Raw genomic sequence first — 23,648 nt, forward strand, 5'->3', positions numbered from 1 at the left:
ATCTTTGCTGCAAAAAGAAATCTCTCTTCATCTGTAATTAATTACTTCCTAAAGTGATTAAGAGATGGGGAAAATAAGGTTGTAATGTCCTTATTGGCTCTGCTGCACTTAGGAGCGTAGATGAAAATCCAGGGCATCTGGCAGCTGAACTCCCAATCTAGCTGCAAAAACGTTTCCTTTCTGCAATTTAATCAGAAGGAACTGCCATCTAGAAGTCGCATGATCTATCTCTTGATCTCCCTTTGATCCAGGGAGATAAATGCCAACCAGAAACTGCCTCCCAGCCAGTGTTCTCAGCTGCGGCGGCTCTCTGAGCTTTCAGAGAGCATCAACCACCATTCTTCCCCACCAGAAGCTCTTGGAAGTATGAAAAATGATGCTTGATGGAATGATGGTGACTGAGAAAAAGTGATGGCTGCAAATGATTGCTGCAAAAAATGAGGATGAGAGAAAAATTCTATAATGCGTATATTAAAAGATAGATGCAAAAAAATGTAGCCAAAGAGAGCAAGGAAGTGTTCAGAATAAAAGAGGGAGAGAAAATGCAGAGGTATTTTGATGGAAATAAAAACTTGTTTCGGAAGTGGGTGAAAGGCTAAACAAGGAGCCTCCAACAAAGTGAATGGAATTAAAAATAAAAGCAATGAGTTTATTTGGGATGACACTGAAGTATGGAAATACTAGAAGAAGTATTTTAGAGATTTTTTGGAAATTTGTATGAATGCAATTGAAAGGGATAATTACTAGGGTTTAGGTAAAAACTGCTGAACAAGAAGTTATAAACACTGTTCACATGATGAAAAATAGTAAGGCTTCAGGTATAGGTGGTGTAACTAAATACACTGTAAATACAGTGGGAGTGCCATTCCCAGATTTTCTGAATAAATCTGGAGTTACAGTCGCATTACATCTGGAGGCACAGGGTTGGGGAAGACTGAAGGGGCATCAGTTTTCTGTGGCCAAAACACAGTATTTCAAAAAGCTGCCTCATTTGGCTTGGTAATATTGGTAATATTTGAGCAATCTTCTTCTGTTCTCCTGGAACAGAGTGAGTTTACTCATTATTGCATTTGATATTTCCTTGACTTTCATAGTGTATAACCAGAATAATGCTATTAATTCTCACCGCTGGGTGAGATCATCAGTCACCACGGGATGAGGTACCATCAGTATGTTGATGATACTCAGATATATATCTCCATCCCGGGTGAAGTAAGTGATGCGGTCAGTGCCCTTTCTCAGTGCCTGGGGGCTGTGGGGGCCTGGATGGGGAGCAACAGGCTTCAGCTGAACCCTGGTAAGATGGAGTGGCTGTGGATTGCTGGCTCCTCGGTATCCGGGAAGTTGTCATCTTTAGTTCTGGATGGGGTTGCACTGCCCCATCCAGACCTGGTGCGTAACTTGGGGGTCCTCCTGGACTCACGACTCCTGCTCGAAAAGCAGGTGGCAGTCGTGGCTAGGAGGGCCTTTGCACAACTTCAGGTTGTGCGCCAGTTACACCCTTTCCTGGATCGAGATGCCCTCCGGACAGTCACTCATGCCCTGGTCATCTCCCATATAGACTATTGCAATGTGCTCTACATGGGGCTACCCTTGAAGAGTATCTGGAAGCTTCAGTTGGTCCGAAATGCGGCTGCGCGAACAGTGATGAGTGCTCCAAGATCAGCACACGTAACACTTCTACTGTGTGAGCTGCATTGAGTTCCACTTTGCTTCTGGGTCCAATTCAAGGTGTTGGTTATCACCTTTAAAGCCCTACATGGCATGGGGCTGGGCTACCTGAGGGACCGTCTCATCCCTATAACATCGACCCGCCCCACCCGATCATGCAGAGAGGGCATGTTGCGGACCCCGTCTGTAAGAGAATTTAATCTGGTGGGGTCCAGGAGGCGGGCCTTCTCTGCAGTGGCGCCTGCCCTGTGGAACATTCTACCCCCCGAAGTGAGGCAGGCCCCTTCGCTCCCGACCTTCCGGAGGGGCTTGAAGACCTGGTTTTGCCACCTCACCTGGGATGGGAAGGGAAAGAGCTCTTCCTGGGGGTAGCTGGTGATGTAGAGTTCTCCCGATGGGATGGAAATCTCCCACTTGGATTTTATATTTATATTTATATTATTTTAATATTGGTGATTTTATGATGTCAGGTTTTAAGGTGAATTTTATTGTAAACCGCCCAGAGTCCCCCTTTTAGGGGGAGATGGGTGGTGATAGAAATGTGAATAATAAATAAATAATAAATAAATAAATAAATTCACAGGCCGTATGAATGTTAAAATGGAAGAGTTGGAAGCGATGATCAAGGAAGCTCCTGGTGCCATCAACTTCACTGTCTTCCTTACTATGTTTGGTGAGAAACTGAAAGGTAAGGAGTAATCAGGCCAGAAATGGCACATGTGGAATATGAATCTATCCCCCTCCTCCAGCTGTCTTTTTGTTGTATGTTTGTTCTAGGGTATAATATCTTTCCCACAGCAAAGTCATGGGCTAACTTGGGCTATAGCCTAGGGTCAAAGCTTTGAGTTAGTCCACTTCCAAAATGAAAGCCACTTCTAAAATAGTGTGTGCTCATCAAATCTTGTAGCACCAATATGGATGATTCTCTTGGTCACTGCCAACTTCCTTGACCCACCTGATTTTCTTTTTCAGATTATTTTAATGGATTATTTTAACCATTGTTCTTTGCTGGATGACTCTGAATGAGGGGGAAAAAACTACAAATTATGTCCACAAGGAGCATAACTCAAGATGGGAATATTATGGTGTGGGACCATATCATTTGACGGAAAGGCTTTCTCCATATATTCCAATGTAAATCCTAAGATTTTCTTTGTAGATTTCCTCCAGGTGTTTTCTCTTGATAAGGTTCAGTAAGTCACTACTTCCTGTTTTGGGGATTATTATTATTATTATTATTATTATTGATATTGCTGTTATTATTTTACTTTATAATAATATAATACCAAATATGGGTATCAAAATCTGCAAGATAGGTGCAGTGTTGCAATTCATTCATTCATTCATTCATTCATTCAAATCTGTTATAGCCACTCAGCTCCAATCAACTCCACACCATTGTTGTAGATGTGTGTGTCATCACCACATTTGCAACAGGGGTGGGATTTCAACCGTGACACTGCACCACCCACCATCCTGCAGTAACACCTGCCCCCCTGCAAATACTGCTCAACCTTATAATAGTCCACTGTTCTTAGTTAAAAGTTTTCAGAGCTTGATTTTAAAATGGCTTTACACACTTTTGAAATATATATACTGTGTGTGTGTGTATATAATTCCATCAGTTCCAGGTTCTCTTGTCTCATCTCTTGTCTCCTGTAATAGACAAGGACCAGAAGACAGTGGTGGTGATAGATGTAGCAGGGCCAAGTGACAGCGACATCAGGAAAGAGGTGTATGAGAAGCTGGAGAAGTACCAGGGCCTGAAGGAGGAACTAGAGAGGATGTGGAAAGTAAAGGCCAAAGTGGTTCCAGTGGTGGTAGGGTCACTTGGGGCTGTGACCCCCAAGCTGGGAGAGTGGCTCCAACAGATCCCAGGAACAACATCAGAGCTTTCTGTCCAGAAGAGTGCAGTGCTAGGAACAGCTAAGATACTGTGCAGAACCCTCAAACTCCCAGGCCTCTGGTAGAGGACCCGAGGATGGGGAAGACACATACCACCCATAGGGGTGAGAAGGGAATTTTTTTTTATTGTGTGTGTGAGTAAAAACTCAGACCTTGTGGCTGTATCACATGGAAAAGGGAGAGCAAAGATTTGATCCCTTTGATAGGAAGAAGAGCTACCACACTCCTGCTTATCGCTTCCCTTTTCATCCCCCCCAATGGCTGGCTGGCTTGTCTATAAACAATACTCCGAGGGCTTCTTCAGAACAGCAGAGTATGAGGGCATTATGATGGCCCACCATGTAGGTAATGCCACCACCTCCTAACAATATATTGCTTGGAGGACTTCATCAAGATAGCCTGCTGGGACACCTGCCCAGGAGAACAGCAGTTGGGTACAATGGAGCACTTCCTTCAGGCTGTGGGTAGGAAGGACAGCAGGGCTTTGCTCAACCCACTTCCTCATCTTGCCTGTCCTCCTACCCAAGCAGCTGCTGTATTCCACCTAATGACTGGCCCAGTCCCAATGGAGCAACTCTTTGATCAGAGTGGGGAAAAAAAGGAATAATTTTATAGTGATCATATTTACTTAGCAACAAGATGAGGGCACTGCACCATAAACTGTGAGTTGTGGAGGGGCCTGCTTTACATTGGCTGAGAAGAAGAAAAGGAGCTGGTGAAAACAAAGGAATGAATAAGAGGTGCAAATGTATGCAGACAGTGTGGAAACCTTTGAAAATTAATTTGAAAATTCGGTTGGCCTGGAAGGGAATGCTTGCCTGGTAAATTCAACCCTTTTTGCAACTCCTAAACAGGAACTGTCTCTTTCCTGTCTGTCCCCATTCAGTTACCTGCTCCCCTTGCCTCATGTCCATCCACTTTTCTTCCTTCATTCTTGCTTCTTCTTTTCCCCATGAAGCTAACTTTTCCCATTAACAACCTTATTTTTCAGTTTGTGGATGGTTCTTCCAGAAGTAAGGAGGGAAATGTGTGTGTTCTTGTGAGAGAAAATAGTTGGTATATTTCAAAGTGGAAACCATTTTTATAAATGTGGCATCTTGGTTTACAGGCAATTAATTTTAATCAGTAGTTGATCATTCAACTAATAGATATTGATCTTTTCATATTTGCCCTGATCTTTGAATGTGATTTCTGGCAGGTAAATATACATAGATACATGAGAACACATACCTATATGAGTGTGACACATACATACACATATTTGAGTGGGGGAAGGAATCTCCAAGATTGGTTTCAGTCAGAGTTAAACAGCCCAGGTTGGCAAAGGAGGGGAACTGGGCATTGTACAGACTTTTGACAGTGTTTATGAATTTTTTTCTGTTTATTCTTCCTTGGCAGGGTAGTGGTAGAGGAATTACCTTAAATATATAGTTGTTTTCATTTTGGGTAAATAGCGTGGAGAGTCCAGATATTTAGTGAAGAAAAATTTCCTTTATCAACTAAATTTAAATCTATTGGCTGATATGGGAAATTTAGGCTGCAATCCTCTATCTATGATGATTGAACTCAATAGAAGTTATTTCAGAGTAGTTTGTTGGAAAGGAGTAGGGTGAAAATTGTTTTTTCTCTGCAAAGGCCATAATGTGAGGAAATACTCAAAGCATTTCTGTTTAGCTCAGACACATCTCCACATACCCAGTACTGTATCCCTAAGGAATTACTTCATATCAAAATGAAATATTCACCAAGACAAATGTTCAAGCAGTCTCTCCTAATTCAGATTATCTTGTAGCATGCTAATTTATAGCCTGTTAGTCTAGCATTCCAGATATGTTTATTGTTGATTCTGTAGATTGTTGACAAGAACAAGAACTCCCCAGTAGATTTGGGGGTGGGGTGAGGGATGGACTAAATACGATAAATCAGCACTGACATTATTAATTTAAAGGTAGTCCAATAAGATTTAGGTCAGTGTATGTCTCCTGAGAGTGGAGGGCTAGATAGACTTCCCCTGCCCTCCTTTGCCCATCATAAGGGTTGGATCAAAGGCCAGACCAAGGGTTAGGCAGAGAGAAGCAGTGATGTCTGCTGGCGTGGCAGTGGATTTCTCCTTCCGGCTTCAATCTTCCTGAGATGTTGCTTTAGGCAGGCCCAAAACTAGGGTCTGTGTCACCGGGGGCAAACATGGATTCCACACCCATTTTGGCACCCCCTGCATTCATTTTGGCACCCCCCCAGCACGGCGCCCAGGGCACATGCCCCTCTTCCCCCCCCCCCCCACCTTAGTTGTGGCCCTGGCTTTAGGGCTGGGGCTGTTTACTTCCTGCTACTCCAACCTGGTCTGGCTGCCTTCCTTGCCTAGATGCCTTCTCTCCCAACATGTTCCAGACCCTAGAGAGCATGGCCTTTCTGGCTGAGTGAAGAGACAGCTAGATAGCTTGATGCATTGGAGCATTTCTGTGAATGGGCAGCGAGTAAATGGCAGGAGGAGTGGTGAACCAGCTTTGGCAGGGTGTTGGAAGATGGATATATGAATTCCTGCATCCTCTAAGCTGGAAGTGAGAAGGTTCTTTCTCTGTCAAGGACCACTTGCCTTCAGAAGTAATCTGTTGGTAGCTGCAGGGCAGTAGGGGCTGAAACCAGAAATGAGTGGAGACATTGCTAAAAGTATGTGGGGCAGCCATTCTCTTTCTCTCTCGCATCTCTTCTTTCTCTCCCAAGCAGCAAGCTGCTAAAAGTGGTCAGACACTAGTACCAAAATCTGAACTTGCAGAGGATTTATTGAATTAAGTCAAGGAGCTGCAGGTTGTTCTTCTCTGCCTAGAACCTTTCTGTTGCAATGGATAGTATCAGTTGCCAGCTTCTGATGCCAGCTTGCCTTGTCAAGGGCAAAATGGTTTTGGCCAACCCTTATATGGATCAACTCCCATACAAGCACCCAGTTGTCTCTCTCACTACTGAGCTTATATCCCTAAAAGATTTTTGAAAGTCTCCAGCACTGGAGAGTTTTCCCATCCTCTCTGGTGGAAAAAAACAGAGACAAGAGAAGACAAGAATAAGCTTTGTGTACTTTGTCATCCTCCTGGACTGCACGCTTTGAAGTGGAACTTTGCAGCAAGCATTCTCTATTGATTAGCTGGTGCATAAAGTGGTTTCTTTGATGAAGTGAGGCATCTCTGTGTGGTATACAAATTGCATTTCTTCCAACCCTTTGTAGAGAGACGAGCCATGTGGTTGGCATTAACACAAAATGCTTTTTCGTTTTCCTTTATTTTGGGTTAACTGCTCATCTGGCGTCAGAATATGTATCTCCCCGTTCAAAATTCCCAGAAACCCAGCCTACGCCTCCACTCCTCCCTTGACCAACCTTTGATGGGTTTAATTGATTTCTAGCACAGCTAATTTTTCTGAATAGGGAAATTGTCCAAATTATAACACGGTGTTGGGTTTTGAAGAAAAAGGACTGCAAACCTGCCATTGTGGCTTCCTTCACAGCTTCATTGTTGCATAATTGTGTTCTAAAAATCTGTAGCTTCAGGCCAGTTTAAGAACTGGGCAAAAGAGGAGTTTATTTTGCTCAACAAATCCTTTGTAAGGGCTCGACTAGCAAATATTTTCCTTTGATCAGGGAGAGGCAACATTTCAGAATGTTGTGTCTATCCTGTTGACATAAATAGAGGGAAATGGACTTACTTTCCCTTATTTTCAAGCAGGCAGTAAAATTTTTACCCAGCTTTAATGACTTCCCACCCTGAAGTTCAGAACACCCTAGCTGTATTCTTTCTTATTCTGGTTTTATTCTGCCAATATTTAATGTATTGCTTTTTATGTTATTTTTTCAGAGTTCTTGTTAGGATCAGAAGATGATTTATAAATATAAATAAATACGTAATCTCCAGCATTTCAAAAATGAAAACAAGGGTATGCCTGCAACCCCTTCACCCCATTTCTTATATTCTAATCACTGAGCTAGTCATTGATTTTCCAGTGATTTAAAACTAGAAAGATGGCTGTTAGTTTGGTTATTATATACAGGTAAAATGTAATGCACTGATTACAGATTATCAACAATTTGGTCTGCATTTCAATAACAGCAGAAGGCAGGAATGCAAAGAATTTATCTACCAATCTTACTGGGAGAGAATTTGGTAGTCTTAATCCCCTGCTAGTGTTTTTTATTCCCCCAAAATATATCCCCTATTTCTTTAAATGTCTGGAGCAACTAGGAACTTGGTTTTTGCTTTCTTTTTTACATCAAATTCAAAAATTCCTCCTTTAATCAGAGCACATGATCCCACTGTCATTCCAGGAAGCCCTGCAAAGGAGAACCAGGAACACTTTGCTGCAAAAAGAAAAGAAAAACAGCGCTGTGGCTATCTCACCCATTTACAAAAATATATAAATCTCACACCTGCCTGCTGAACAGCAAATGTCTAGATACTACATTAAAAATCTAGACATAATTTTGCTAGAGCAGAAAACTGCCCACAAAGCAGAAAATAAACCAAATTGAATTTACCCTGATTTGTATATATTTAACAACCTGTGAAATGTCAGACACTACGCTAGTGTTTCCCAACCTTGGCAACTTTAAGACATGTGGACTTCAACTCCCAGAATACTGGCTGGGAAATTCTGGGAGTTGAAGTCCACATGTCTTAAAGTTGCCAAGGTTGGGAAACACTGCTCTACACATAATACCCCAGTGTTCGTAGGCCTGCATCTCCATGATCGTGTTCAAGGGCTCTTCGGCATAGAAAACAGGGGCTTCCCCATAAAGTTAGTGTTTTCCATGACTCTGGAAGCACAATATTTTGTATTGTGTAGCAGCAGCTCCCCAAGTTTTCAAACCATATCCTATAAATCCTGCATCATCTATTCTTTTCAGATTCAGTTTTTCGGATTGTATGTATTTATTTATAAATATTGATAAACTGCCTTTCTGGACTGACTCCACCAAAAGCAGAAGGATAAGATTATAGTATAAAGCAGAATAAATATTAAAAAAATAAAATAAAATAAGCATCTGTTTAAAATATGAGTCAGGCTATGTATTTGTATCTGCCTACCACTCTATCTCATATAAAGAGCTACAACAATTCCTGTTACCTTTGACTACTTTGATCTTCATTGTTAGTATTAATGGCTTTCTCTAGTTTTATAATTACTATAAAGGGGAATAATAATAATAATAATAATGCCATTCCATTTCAAGTGAGAGCAGTGGCAGGATTCACAAAATCGAATGTATAAGCACTTGCATATTTCCCACATCTTGCACAAGGTATGTGTATCCACTTATTCTCTATCTTTTAGAATTGTGTGGAGCCCATGTGCAATTATGTTCTATTATGTGGAACTTATATATCTCTGAATTAGTGCATATAATATGGAACCCTGAGGTTATAGTCATGGATCATGTTATAGGCCTCTGCAATTTTACTTATCATAAACATACTTACCCCTAAAGCACATGGCAACTTTTTAGTGAATCACCAGGAGAATTGATGGGGAAGTGATTGAGAACAGTTGATTCGGCAGTGTTTCGGATGGGTGGTCATTTAAATAATAATTATGGCTCTCATATCTCAGTTGCAAAAATCAGACAATCTCTAGAGGGCAGCAAAAAGTTGACTTTATAGCTCTCTTTGTTGTCCCCTAATGATTATCCAGGTTTTTGCTGCCAGATAGGGTAACTCCAACAGTAATACCAATTTCCTGTAGCTGTGAAGGCATAAGTGACTTTTTCACCTTGGAGCCAAGAACCAGAAACATCAAACACATGTATCTCTGTGTATATCTTTCCGATGAATGTGCTGTAGGAGATTAAAAGGAGATTATCAGAGGAAACAGTCTGTTATATTTTCTTCAGGCAGTAATCCACCAGGTAGTAATGCTGGCAATCAGTTTCTGGAGCTCATCCCTCTGTCCTGAGAACACATGAGAGTTAGTTTGCAGCTGTTATTTTGAAGCTATTATCGCTCAAAGGATGATCAGTTCTGCTTTCACAATCTTTACTTTTAAGAGCGCAGTTTTTACTCTGAAGAAAATAAAAAAGGTAATCATTAAATACATCTGGAAAAATAATATGAACTATATTTAATTCATTTCAATTATACCAACTTTAACTTTTATCTAGTCTATACCACATCTCCCTCTGGGTCTTGGCCATAGAGTACCCACTTCCTGGAGATCAAAAAGTTACGACCAAGTTTTATTCATTTATTCACATATCTGTCCTTTTCTCATCTCATGCAGAAGCTTGAAGGGAGGGTATTATCTATCAAACACTGCCTGCATGCATCATTTCCAAAAATGCTGGTAGCATATATCTCTAAGGTGTTTGTAGAGGTGGAACAGTAGCCTGGAATTTTGGTCCCCTAGTTAGTGGTTGACATTATACAACTGGGCTGGTCCTACCTCTGGCTAAACTGGAGATTCTGATCTTCATGGGTGACTATGAGGATTGAAACAGAGGTACTTGGTTCAGTTACTGCAGAATGACAGGCATATGCTTTCATAACTAACTCAAGATATAATGAGAATGGCAGAATGTGCATAAGACAGCACTGCTGCAGAAAATTGGAATGGTTCCCTTTTAGCAATATCCCAAATGATTGAAAAGTATAGAACAAATATGTAGCCCCAACACCTGCCTTAGCAGAACTGTATGAATTATCTTAGAAGGCATTGTGCAATAGAATCTATTCATGCTTTCAGCTGCCAGGCCTCAAAGATATAGGAATCAAATGGTAAAAAAAAAAAGAAACATTGCACATTAAAGATGTCTACCACTAATGCCTGTGAAGAAAAAGTGTCCAGAATATAAAGAATCTGGTTGTTCCTTTTTTTAGGCACAGATCCAGAAGAAATCATTTTGAATGCTTTCAGAGTTTTTGATCGAGAAGGAAAAGGTTACATAAAAGCAGACTAGTAAGTTGTGTTTTACTTGTTTTTATAAAATCCCCTCCCTCCCCATTTTTGTTCCTGTTGTCTGCATTTTGTCTGTGGTATCATGGCTTGTGTCAATGAGATCTCCAACAGATCAAATCTGTTGGCACAGAGAACAAATCAGCTTTTACTCCAATTTCTGTGAGGCCAGTGAAAGTTTGCAGTGTGACTGAGATATTAAGATCAGCGGAAGAAAGAAATGAAAATCCTAAATGTGGAGCTTAAAGTAGAGGAGAACTCGAAGATTTCTAGAAAATTATTCATTGCTCAGTGCATTTGGATTATTTCAAAACCCTGGGTTTTCCAAAGGCCTTTGGTGATTCAGCAGCCAGAGGAAGATCCGCACCATGATCGTTTGTTCTTATTTATTGTTTTATTATTTTTTATTATTCTGTTCCTCCTTGTAGCATGTTTTGAATGTGTGCACTGCCTAGAGCAGGGTTTCTCAACCAGGGCTCTGTGGCACCCTAGGGTTCAGCGAGAGGTCATAGGGATTCTCTGGGAGATCACGATTTATTTAAAAAATTATTTCAAATTCAGGCAACTTCACATTAAAGAGGTAAGTTTCATTCTCTATTTTTAGTTTAAGAACACTGTTCATGCATATATACAGGCCTACACGTGAAACAAATAATTTTGTAACTTCCGGCCTATATTTGAGCCTGAATGTGCAGGGGTTCCCCAAGGCCTGAAAAATATTTCAGGTGTTCCTCCAGGGTCAAAAAGTTGAGAAAGCCTGGCCTAGAGCCTTCAGAGTAAGTTGGTTTAATGCATCTTAAAAATAAATAAATAAATAAAATCTCCTTGTCCTCCAGGTCTGCTGGGAACACAGCTCCAATAATTCCCAACGACATGCCAGTTGGGAATAATTGGGGTTATCGTAGCAGAATATCTGGAGAGCATAAGGTTGGGGAAAGCTCCATTAACATGAGACCCAAACGGGATATTAGTATATGATATATAAGCCCAGGGTTTCGCTTGCTGGGAATGATCATGCTAGCAGCAAGCATTCCCCCTCTAAACCTGGTGAAATTTGCTAACAACTGCATTCACTCATCACCACAAGAGAAATTAATGTTTGCTTATTAGACCTAAGGGTAACGTTGATCATTACAAATCCATTCCATGACTACATTTTGACACTCAGCCTCTATTTATACCTCCCAACATTTAGATGTCTTGGAGTCCAGTTTTTATTTTTTATTTTTTTTTAGAGCTGCTCATTCATCTCTTGGAAAGTTTTGTCCTGTTCATGAGAGGATTGCTATTAATTAATAGCATTTCTCCATATTACATTTTTAAAAAAGAGCGAGAAATGGCAATAGCGAGAAATGGCAATAGCGGAATAACTGCCCCCCCCGACTGGCCATGCTTGACCTTTTAATAGGAATGTTCATCTCATTAGCCTCCTTTTGGAGCATTTCATTTTTTCCACTGGAGATATTTTCACTTCTTGCTTAGAAAGCTGTGACTCATTTGGAAGATTTGAAACGGATTATAGGTATGTACACACATGCACACATTGCACACAGCACACAGACGCATGAACCATCCTCTTAGGACACATCTACCCATGAACCCAAAGTCAGGCACAAAGTTTACTTGCACATGAGCAGCTACAGAATTGAAATTATTATTTTCTGCTCTTCTCCAATAATAATACAGGTAGTCCTAGCTTAATTGACCACAGTTGGGATTGGAATTTCAGTTGCTGAGCGAAGCAGTCATTAAGCAAATCTGACCCAATTTTACAACCTTTTTTGGGTGGTGGTTAAGCAAATCACCATGGACATTAAGTGAACCACATGGTCATTAAGCAAATCATGTGGTTTCCCATTGATTTTGCTTGCCAGAAGCCGGCCGGAAAGGTCGAAAATGGCGATCACGTGACCGCAGAATGCTGCAACGGTCATAAATGTGAACCAGTTTCCAAGTGCCCAGATCATGATCATGTGACCGCAGTGACACTATGATGGCCGTAAGTGTGACTTCTGGTCATAAGTCTTCCTTTCAGCACTGTCATAAGTCTGAACCATCACTAAACAAATGGTTGTTAAGCAAGGACTACCTGTACTTAAATTACTACAAGAAGAGTCCCACAAATCTGAAACCTAATAGACTTTGTCAGAAATTAACCATACTCAAAATTTAGCCATCAACCTGCCTATTTCTAGGGACTGGAATATCTGAGGCTTTCCCGTCTGCACCATAGGGAAATAAAATCCTCCTTATCTTGCTTCCTTACCTAATTAGCTAAAAGGATACTCAGTTTTCTGTCTAACAGGAAATCAGTGCGGAGGGTAGTAATTTCTAGCACTGGGAATTCAGTCTTCTTCCTACAGAGGATCAGTTTCTTAATCCTTAACTAGAATGGTTGCAACGTTTTCCACCAACCTATTCTGTAGGAGTTTTCCATCTTGTTAAACAGGGTCAGCAACTGCTTAAGTCCCCCTTTCCTGTTGCTTTAGAAAGCCCACAGAAAGATGTATAATGTGGAAAGAGCCCTTTTTAGGATGGGGCAATGCCCTGGACCCCATGCATGACATGGGAGCCATCAAACAGCTTTTTTTTTTTAAGGATCAGATTAGTTGGTACTTTTCACTAAGAGCAGTAAAAGGAATCAGTTATCTCACAATCTGGGGTTTTCCCACAGCCTTCTCTTTACTGATTTTAATGGATAAAAAATAACCAGGGAACAGAGCACTGATACAGAATATAGGGAGAAGAAAATGTTAGAGGTGACCCAATGGAATGAACGACTAAGTATTTTCCACACTTCAGGATGGGAGGCCCATATCCATAGTGTGTGCATTTTGATTTTGATGTGTTGATTTATCTTGAATTGGCTTCTTTGTTTACTTTTCTATCATGGCAGCTCTGAACCTCTTCAATAATAAGGGCAGTTTCATAAAGGTGCTTTAAAATATTTAGGAAAAAACATTTTCAGGAAGATTCTACCTTCCACCTATGCACCTAACAGTTCAAGGAAATGAGTGTATTCAGTGGTACAGAATGGAGGCTGGCTTTTGGAGAGAGTCTTGATAAAACATGGAATGGAATAATTTACTGTGGAAAAGGATATGACTGGCTGACACATAAAATAGGAGCTTCCTACTCTATAACATTTGGCTGATGGCCCCATTTGTAAAAACAATTAACTCAAAAATAGATTAATATACATAAGCATGTTGGGATCTATTTGACTGATGAACCCCATTTGATTCTTGATATGGAGAAAGGTATGAACCATCCCCAAATAAGGAAGGCATACAAAAAAGTTACATATAATTGTGATTTTTTTTTTTGGTTTCTTTGTGGGAAGGTTTTCAAGGCAGCTGTTGCATCAAACCTATGCAATGTCTGTCAGCCATGTCTGTAGTAGGAAGATCTTAGAAGGCATCCTGTAAGAAACTATTTTGATGCCATAGCTACAGCATTGCTCTTTTGGGAGGACGGGGGGTTTATTTCTGAAGAATGGCAGAATGTGGTCCTCCAATCCAGATTTGTTTTCAGTGTTCAGTAATGTAAAGCTGTCTGATTGCAGAAGTCATATCTTCTATTTTGGCCTTATTAATTCAGGAGGCATCTGAGAGAGTCCTGAATGCTTTGGAATGTTTCTGGGCACAGATCCAGATGTGAAAGACCATGTCATTGGCCCCATGAAATCCTTCCTGAGGCAGCATCCCAATTAATAAAACACACTTGTTTCCATTTCTGTTTGAGTAGCCCTCTAGGATTTACCAAACTTGTTTTAATGTTGGAACTGGATAAAGCTGGGACTGCAGATCCTGCCATCTGGGGTGCTGCATCAAGGACATTGAGCAGGCACTCATTTTTGAAAATCCAGTATGAAGATCTATGATCTCGTTCTTGTTGGACATATTTTCTTTTCATACTCTTGGGGAAACAAGGAATATGGAAAACAACAACTGCAGAAAGTTCTCTGTTTGGAAAATCTGAATCTTTGTTTCTCTATAAAATAAATAATGGAAAATGTGCATAACTGGATATTAGTGTCTAGTTTTATGAGAGGGAAACACCTTCATTTTCTAGGCATCCTTTTATATATCTCCTTCATGTGCTTTCTTACCAAACACACACACAAACACACACACACGCACACACACAAGCACACACACACACGCACACACGCACAGAGTTGCACCTTGTCAACCATTCTGCTTCAATTTCCAATGATGGGCAAATATTGTCAGGCCATGAAAATGATATCAGGAAATTATCTGATTCAGGAGGGGCAACAGCACCACCAGAAGACTCTCAGAACATTGCAAAGCATGGGAAGAGTCTTGTTGGCCATGATAGCAGTCCATCAAGATTTTGTTCAAGGTCCTCAATCTTTTTGGTCCAGACCCATATATCCTTGGCAGTAATGTGATGGCTATTGTATGCAGCTGACTTGTGGTCTATAGCCAGCAGTAGGCAGAATGAAAGACAAAGGTGGTCAAAGCCAGGCTACAACTTCCCTCTCTTTTGACACTGCTTGTGCTGGATTTCAGTAATGCTGCTGGTTCTCAGGAAGGAGGGAGCACATTCCAAGGAGGAGGACAAGATAAAAGGAGACACAGTCCAGGAAGCAATTGTGGGAAAACTAAGAGGTTCAGGTTAGCCCCGTCCTAGAGCTCTCTCAGGTTATTTCCACTTAGGGTAGGTAGAGTAGCTTTAGTCTGGCTGTACGGTGTGAGCAAATAAAGAACTGAAGTTTGACTGGATTGATTCTTCGTCATTCTTGGGCTGGGCCTGACCCTGCTTTCCTTCCCATTGTGTGTTGGGAGAGGAACACATTACTCTTGGCTGATCTTTGATGACTGCTTAGGGAGGAATTTTGAAATTTGGTGAAGGGTTGCATGTGGCATGAGGATTACAAATTGCCCAACCTTATTTTTGAGTGTGAAGGAAAAATCGCTATCATAAAGACTTTGTAAATGAGGGGGTAGAAAAAGTATAGCCCATCACCATCTTTCTGATGGTCCTCAGAGTTTGTCCAAGAGTGGGAAGTGTCTTTTCTACATATTGGGGGGCTTCCAGTTTTTAAGGGGCAAAATGAGTGTCTTCTGCTTTGCAGATCTTTAGAAGATACATTTCACCTCTTAGAACTCCTGAAACCCTCTCTTACAGTGGCCCTGGCCCCACCTTCTCTTGGAATGTGGCCTTCAATATGTCACACAAAGCCTCAAGCTGACCAAAGTTGCACACCTCTGTTCTAAAGTAATCCAAGGAAATTTATCCTGCCTCATTCAATGTTTGGAACATTTTATTTCTATTCAGAGAGAGGGAGGGAGGGAAGACACCTTATAGTATGGTGATGCCTGGAATATAGTGCACCTTTCAGTGATCACACTGCATACACACTATTTACAGCTACCCATTTCCTTTTAGTTACAGAGGCAGCATGCACTGATAAAGCAACATGGTCAGTGACCTTTGTGCTATTATTTTATTTTATTTTATTTTATTTTATTTTATTTTATTTTATTTTATTTTATTTTATTTTATTTTATTTTATTTTATTTTATTTTATTTTATTTTATTTTATTTTATTTTATTTTATTTTATTTTATTTTATTTTATTTTATTTTATTTTATTATTATTTTATTATTATTTTATTTTATACAGTATGAAAGAAGTGCTCATGACACAGGCAGACCGGTTCACTGATGAAGAGGTAAGATTTATTTTACTATGCAAATCACATGCACCCAACCACGTGCACCGAGCATGATTTTTTTTTCTATTTGGTGAGGATAATTTTTATGGAAGGAGGTGCTGGGAAAGATTTTATGGTCAAAGTGTGACATAAAGGATGATAACAATTCTTCATGAGAACTTGGTAATTCCAGAAGACATGGAAAGAACTACTTTGGGTTATATAAGCTGTCTCTCAAAAGCTGTTATTCCCTCCCCCGCCCTTCCCCCAAATTAGGACCCTAGCACATTCAGACTGGTAAGAGGGACTGTTCTTATCTCCTCTGCCACAGTTCAGGTTAGATGACTGCAGTGTCTGCATTTAACACTGCCCAGAGACTCAATTTATTTCGGTGGGACCCAATTTGTAATGAGCAGGTCATGTGACTAATCCATCTGTGCCCTCTGTAAGGTTCCAATCTAGGATGTCCTCCATCACCTTCCATTCAGGAATGCCAACTTGTTAAGGGAAAAAGAAAAAGGGAGGGAGGGAGGGAGGGAGTACGGGAGGAAGGAAGGAAGGAAGGAAGGAAGGAAGGAAGGAACCCCATACATAATCTTTTAAACTAAATATGATAAGGACCTAAGTACAGAAGAGGCCTATTAGATAAAATAGGAGGTTACTGTAGATTGGCTCCAACGTTGCTTTGTCTTCTAAAAGGCTCTAAAAACAGGGTTGTGCCAATGTGCCTGGGACCAGTTATGGTTTGGAGCCTGCCAGATGGCCATATTCATGACTTTTACTTGCCTGCTTTTTTTCTTTCTTGATTGTAATTTTAGTTTTGGGCTATTTATTTATTTATTTAGAGCCAGTTTTGTGTAGTGGTTAAGGCATCAGGCTAGAAACCAGGAGACCCTGAGTTCTAATCCTGTCTTGTGCACAAAGCCAGCTGGGTGTCTTTGGGCCAGTCACTCTCTCTCAGCCTTAGGAAGGAGGCAATGGCAAAGCACTTCAGAAATCTTGCCAAGAAAACTGCGGGGACTTGTCCAGGCAGTTGCCAGGGGTCAACACTGACTTGAAGGGACCCCTCCCCCCCAAATTTTTGATTTGGTTTTAAACCGAGTTACTGTGTTTTACTGATTTGGGGGTTTTGTTTATTGGTTTTGTTATCTGGTTGTTTTTAACGATGTGAGCTACCCAGAGTCACAAACGTGGGAAGGGTGATTCTCCAAATCGAATAAATAAATAAACAAACAGAAGATGCCTATTAGATAAGACCAAAAGTAGGCTGATACCTTGTGATAAGCCATGATATTTTGTCGAACCATATTTTATTCAATAAACCATAACTGCCTTTGTTTACTCAACTAAACCAAAACACACTGTTCCAGCTATGGAATCCAGCATACTGGTTCCAGGATGGTCCAGGCTGATGTCATTTTGGACATCTTAGAAGTCAAGAAGAGATGAACGAATTTATATTCATTAGGTCATGTCACTCAGTAGCATCATTCTATTTCTCAAAGGTGGAGATAAAGATGGAAAGGTCTTGGAGAGGAAAGCATGACTCTCTGTTCCCAATTGTTCCTGATCTCTGTCATTCCAGAATGTAGGACATGGAATAACAGATTTCAGTTGCAGGAAGGCAGTTTACAATTAATATTAAAAAGGCCTTCCTAACAATATCAGCAGCTCCACAGTAGAGCCAATTACTCAGAGAGTTGAAAGGTCCCCTTCATTGAATATATTCAAGCAAAGGCTCAAAATCCATCTCTTGTGAATGCTACAATTCAGTGTTTTTCAAACTTGGCAACTTTAAGATGTGTGAACTTTAAGATGCATGGACTTCAACTCCCCTGAATCCCCCCAGCATGCCAGCTAGGGAATTCTGGGAGTTGAAATCCACACATCTTAGAGTTGATCTAATTGGACTCTTGCACAAAGCAGTGAATTGGATTCAATAGCCTAAAATTTCCCTTCCCACTCCAGGATTCTATGATTAAGTGATGATTTGGTAGCTGTCACTAGCTATCTAAAGTGTGACCTTGTGGAACAGGGATGGGCAGAAGACAGATTGGCAGCTGCTAGTCCATCTGTGACTGATTTTCAGCAAAACAATTTCTCCTGTCCTCTAAATTAAACTGCTGAGATGGAAAAACAAACAAACAAGTGATTTCGGGGAACCAGGACTAAATAATGTGTGTGAAAGAACTGCATGTTGGATTCTAGTATTGTGAGGAAAAAAATCTGGGATTGAATATTTGCTCAATGGCATCCTACCTGCTTCCTTTCAAATCCCTCCCAAAGCTACTGTTTTTGACCTGTCTTCATTAGAGGGCGCCCATGAACATAAAACCATCTCGGCATAATGTGGAAGATAAGCCCATTCACTCTCCATTATTCCAGGGGGTTGACCTGAGTGTGACAAGAAAGGGATTTTGATGAAACCTTAGGAAGAACTACATGAAATTACAGGTTGTTCAACAGCAAAATGCATTCCTGTGTTTGAAAATGGACTTTATTTTCTTAGAGGTTTTTAAACAAGGTGGTTGTTCATCAAGTTGTTGTTGTTTATTCGTTTAGTCGCTTCCGACTCTTCGTGACTTCATGGACCAGCCCACGCCAGAGCTTCCTGTCGGTCATCAACACCCCCAGCTCCCCCAGGGACGAGTCCGTCACCTCTAGAATATCATCCATCCACCTTGCCCTTGGTCGGCCCCTCTTCCTTTTGCCCTCCACTCTCCCTATCATCAGCATCTTCTCCAGGGTGTCCTGTCTTCTCATTATGTGGCCAAAGTATTTCAGTTTTGCCTTTAATATCATTCTCTCAAGTGAGCAGTCTGGCTTTATTTCCTGGAGGATGGACTGGTTTGATCTTCTTGCAAGGCACTCTCAGAATTTTCCTCCAACACCACAGTTCCAAAGCATCTATCTTCCTTCTCTCAGCCTTCCTTATGGTCCAGCTCTCGCAGCCATATGTTACTACGGGGAACACCATTGCTTTAACTATGCGGACCTTTGTTGTCAGTGTGATGTCTCTGCTCTTAACTATTTTATCGAGATTTGTCATTGCTCTTCTCCCAAGGATTAAGCGTCTTCTGATTTCCTGACTGCAGTCAGCATCGGCAGTAATCTTCGCACCTGGAAATACAAAGTCTTTCACTGCTTCTACATTTTCTCCCTCTATTTGCCAGTTATCAATCAAGCTGGTTACCAAAAAAATCTTGGTTTTTTTGAGGTTTAGCTGCAAGCCAGCTTTTGCACTTTCTTCTTTCACCTTGATCATAAGGCTCCTCAGTTCCTCTTCGCTTTCAGCCATCAAAGTGGTATCATCTGCATATCTGAGGTTGTTAATGTCTCTTCCAGCGATTTTAACTCCAGCCTTGGATTCATCAAGCCCAGCATGTCGCATGATACGCTCTGCATACAAGTTGAATAGGTAGGGTGAGAGTATACAGCCCTGCCGTACTCCCTTCCCAATCTTAAACCAGTCCGTTGTTCCGTGGTCTGTTCTTACCGTTGCTACTTGGTCGTTACACAGATTCTTCAGGAGGCATACAAGATGACTTGGTATCCCCATACCACTAAGAACTTGCCACAATTTGTTATGGTCCACACAGTCAAAGGGTTTAGAATAGTTAATAAAACAGAAATAGATGTTTTTCTGAAACACCCTGGCTTTTTCCATTATCCAGCGGACATTGGCAATTTGGTCCCGAGTTCCTCTGCCTTTTCTAAACCCAGCTTGTACATCTGGCAATTCTTGCTCCATGAATTGCTGAAGTCTACCTTGCAGGATCTTGAGCATTACCTTACTGGCATGTGAAATGAGTGCCACTGTTCGATAGTTTGAACATTCTTTAGTGTTTCCCTTTTTTGGTATGGGGATATAAGTTGATTTTTTCCAATCTGATGGCCATTCTTGTGTTTTCCAAATTTGCTGGCATATAGCATGCATTACCTTGACAGCATCATCTTGCAAGATTTTGAACAGTTCAGCTGGGATGCCGTTGTCTCCTGCTGCCTTGTTATTAGCAATGCTTCTTAAGGCCCATTCAACCTCACTCTTCAGGATGTCTGGCTCTAGCTCACTGACCACACCGTCAAAGCTATCCCCGATATTGTTATCCTTCCTATACAGGTCTTCTGTATATTCTTGCCACCTTTTCTTGATCTTTTCTTCTTCTGTTAGGTCCTTGCCATCTTTGTTTTTGATCATACCCATTTTTGCCTGGAATTTACCTCCAATGTTTCTAATTTTCTGGAAGAGGTCTCTTGTCCTTCCTATTCTATTGTCTTCTTCCACTTCCGCGCATTGCTTGTTTAAAAATAATTCCTTATCTCTTCTGGCTAACCTCTGGAATTTTGCATTGAATTGGGCATATCTCCCCCTATCACTGTTGCCTTTTGCTTTCCTTCTTTCTTGGGCTACTTCTAGTGTCTCAGCAGACAGCCATTTTGCCTTCTTGGTTTTCTCTTTCTTTGGGATGTATTTTGTTGCCGCCTCTTGAACAATATTGCAGACTTCTGTCCATAGTTCTTCCGGGACCCTATCTACTAAGTCCAGTCCCTTAAATCGATTCTTCACCTCCACTGCATATTCCTTAGGAATATTAGTGAGCTCATATCTAGCTGATCTGTGGGTCTTCCCTAATCTCTTTAGTCTGATCCTAAATTGTGCAAGAAGAAGTTCGTGATCGGAACTACAGTCAGCTCCAGGTCTTGTTTTTACCAACTGTATAGATGTCTGCCACCTTTGGCTGCAAAGGATGTAGTCAATCTGATTTCGGTGTTGTCCATCTGGTGAAGTCCATGTATAAAGCCGTCTCTTAGGTTGTTGGAAGAGAGTGTTTGTTATGCACATTGAGTTGTCTTGGCAAAATTCTATCAGCCTATGTCCTGCTTCATTTTGTTCTCCCAGGCCATGCTTACCTGTAATTCCAGGTGTCATTTGACTGCCCACCTTAGCATTCCAGTCACCCGTGATGAAAATAACATCTCTTTTAGGCGTGTTGTCCAGTAGGTGCTGCAGATCCTCATAGAACTGCTCTTCTTCAGCTTCTTCAGCATCTGTGGTTGAGGCGTATATTTGGATCACTGTGATGTTAGATGGCTTGCCCTGAATTCGAATTGAGATCATTTTATCGTTTTTGGGATTGTATCCAAGCACTGCTTTAGCCACTTTATGATTAATTATGAAGGCTACTCCATTTCTTCTGTGGTCCTCTTGTCCACAGTAGTAGATCTGGTGGTCATTTGATGTGAAGTGGCCCATTCCAGTCCATTTCAGTTCACTGACGCCCAAAATGTCTATCTTTAATCTTGACATCTCACCAATAACCACATCCAATTTGCCCTGGCTCATAGATCTTACATTCCAGGTTCCAATGGCATGTTGATCCTTAGAACATCGGATTCGCCGTTCACCACCAGCACCTTCAGCCGCTAGCTATCCTTTCGGCTTTGAGCTAGCTGCGTCATCACGTCTGGGGCTAGTTGAACTCATCCTCTGTTCCTCCCCAGTAGCATTTTGACCATCTTCCGACCTGGCGGTCTCATCTTCCGATGGTCTACCGACATATCTCTGGCTGTACTGATCCATTTAGTTTTCACAGCAAGAATACTGGGGTGGGTTGCCATTACCTTCCCCATTTAGTCTGACCTCTCTGTCATTACCTTCCTGTCTTGGGTGGCCCTTCACGGTTTAGCTCATGGCATCATTGAGGTGCTCAAGCTCCAGCACCACGACGAGGTAACGATCCTTTTCTGAAGTGTTCATCAAGACGAATCTAGAAAAGAAGTGTCTGAGAATTCTTATACATTTGGTATTGTGCCAGCCACTGCAGAAAATAGGAAGGAATAGATGTTTTAACTTTTTTCCTTTTGGAAGAGTGGTAAAAATAACTGGATTCATTTTTTTTTTCTAAATTGAAAGACCCCAAATGTTTTAGCTTTTCTCTATGAGGAAGTAATCTCTGTATTTTTTCTTACCATTTTTTGCATCTGTTCAACACTATACTCCCTTTTTTGAGATGAAGTAACCAAAAGTATACCATTCAAAGACCTGAAAGACCAGGTTAGAAATCTGGATAAAATCTATCTATGTGGTCACTAAGAGTCAACAACAACTTGATGACAATCAATCAATCAATCAATCAATCAAGTGTATTAAGAATCACTAAGAATTGGCACTTTTTCAGGCTTATCTCTATCGCTAGCTAGCTAGCTATTATTAGACCAAAAAAGTTATGTATCATTTTATATACATGTGTATATATATATATAGCATGTATGTATATAATGGCAACATTTCACAGAGTTTTGACAATCACGCCCCTGCAATCTTGTGATTTTGTGCCATGTTATGTGGGGTTTCATGAAAGTTTGGTTTTTCTTAGCTGAAATCTCATGAGATCACTAGTGAGAATACCAACATTTTGAATGATCTGAAACTGAAACAAGAAGTTGACCATTTAAAAATGTTAACTTCTACTATTAAAATTTAATATATCTGTTGTAAGTGTCCAAAAGTAGCCATTCATGTACATTCATGTAAGTTTTTTTCCCTAACAATACAGATATGGAATTTGTCCCATTATTAGAGCATATTGTATTTGACCAGATTGTCCACCTCAATCAAAATACTCTGGATTCATCGCAATTGCAACCAGGGTGTATGTGAAAACCAGATTTATTGCCTCTACATGATTATTCTTAGTAATAGTCTTTTTCAGTTCGAAGCAGAGGATGAGAAAATCAAAATGGTGGCCCTGCTTTTTCTAGCAAACTCACATTTGACAATTTGTCTAATTCCACCTTGAGCAGCCTGCAGTGAATTCTTTTTCATTAGTTTTGCTGTCGAACTCTGTCGCAACTTCATTCCTTCCAAGTGTAAACAATGAATTTTGTCCTTAAGAACTAGAAACCTGCTTAGGATTTGGTATGTCTATGTGGAAACTGCAATGATGAACTCTCTCCCTGCATCCTGTACTTTCTAACCTTTATTTTGTACATCTTCTTCAGGTCAAGCAGACATTTAGTGCTTTTCCTCCAGATCCCTCTGGTAAACTTGATTACAAGAATCTTGTTTATGTTATTACACACGGGGAAGAGAACGATTAACAAGATGTTGAACTGATCCATCAAGAAAACATTATTCACCCATGTTTCTTTGGTACTGACAGATTGCTCAGTGGAAGCTAGATTAAAACCTTATTCTAAATTATCTTGATTTTTTTTTATTTTATAAAACTATAGATACCATTTTGTCTATGTTTTTTTTCCTTCTGTCTCCCTATTCTTCTCATATTTTCATTTTCTGTTGTTGTTCTTGTCAGCAATATATAAATGGAATGTTCTTGATGAACTAGCTTTTTATGACTTGCTGACACTTCTAATATTCACCAGATGCCTTTACTGGCCAGCGTGATGGTTCTTAACCTCTTCCATTTCCTTTATTAAACACTTGGGGCCGTC

General features: G+C 40.7%; 1 protein-coding gene across 1 annotated transcript in view; it reads left to right on the top strand.

Annotated features, from left to right (window-relative positions):
- Window positions 1–23,351, top strand: part of MYL10 (myosin light chain 10) — a 38,940-nt gene extending 15,589 nt beyond the window's left edge. Inside the window, exons 4-7 of the mRNA XM_063291687.1 lie at window positions 2,255–2,359; window positions 10,431–10,509; window positions 16,163–16,211; window positions 23,196–23,351. Coding sequence (XP_063147757.1) covers window positions 2,255–2,359; window positions 10,431–10,509; window positions 16,163–16,211; window positions 23,196–23,294 — 332 coding nt within the window. The 3' untranslated portion in view covers window positions 23,295–23,351. The remainder of the gene's footprint in view (window positions 1–2,254; window positions 2,360–10,430; window positions 10,510–16,162; window positions 16,212–23,195) is intronic.
- Window positions 23,352–23,648: the final 297 nt, after the last annotated feature.

This window comes from Candoia aspera, chromosome 1 (assembly GCF_035149785.1).
Source record: "Candoia aspera isolate rCanAsp1 chromosome 1, rCanAsp1.hap2, whole genome shotgun sequence".
Lineage (NCBI taxonomy): Eukaryota > Metazoa > Chordata > Lepidosauria > Squamata > Boidae > Candoia > Candoia aspera.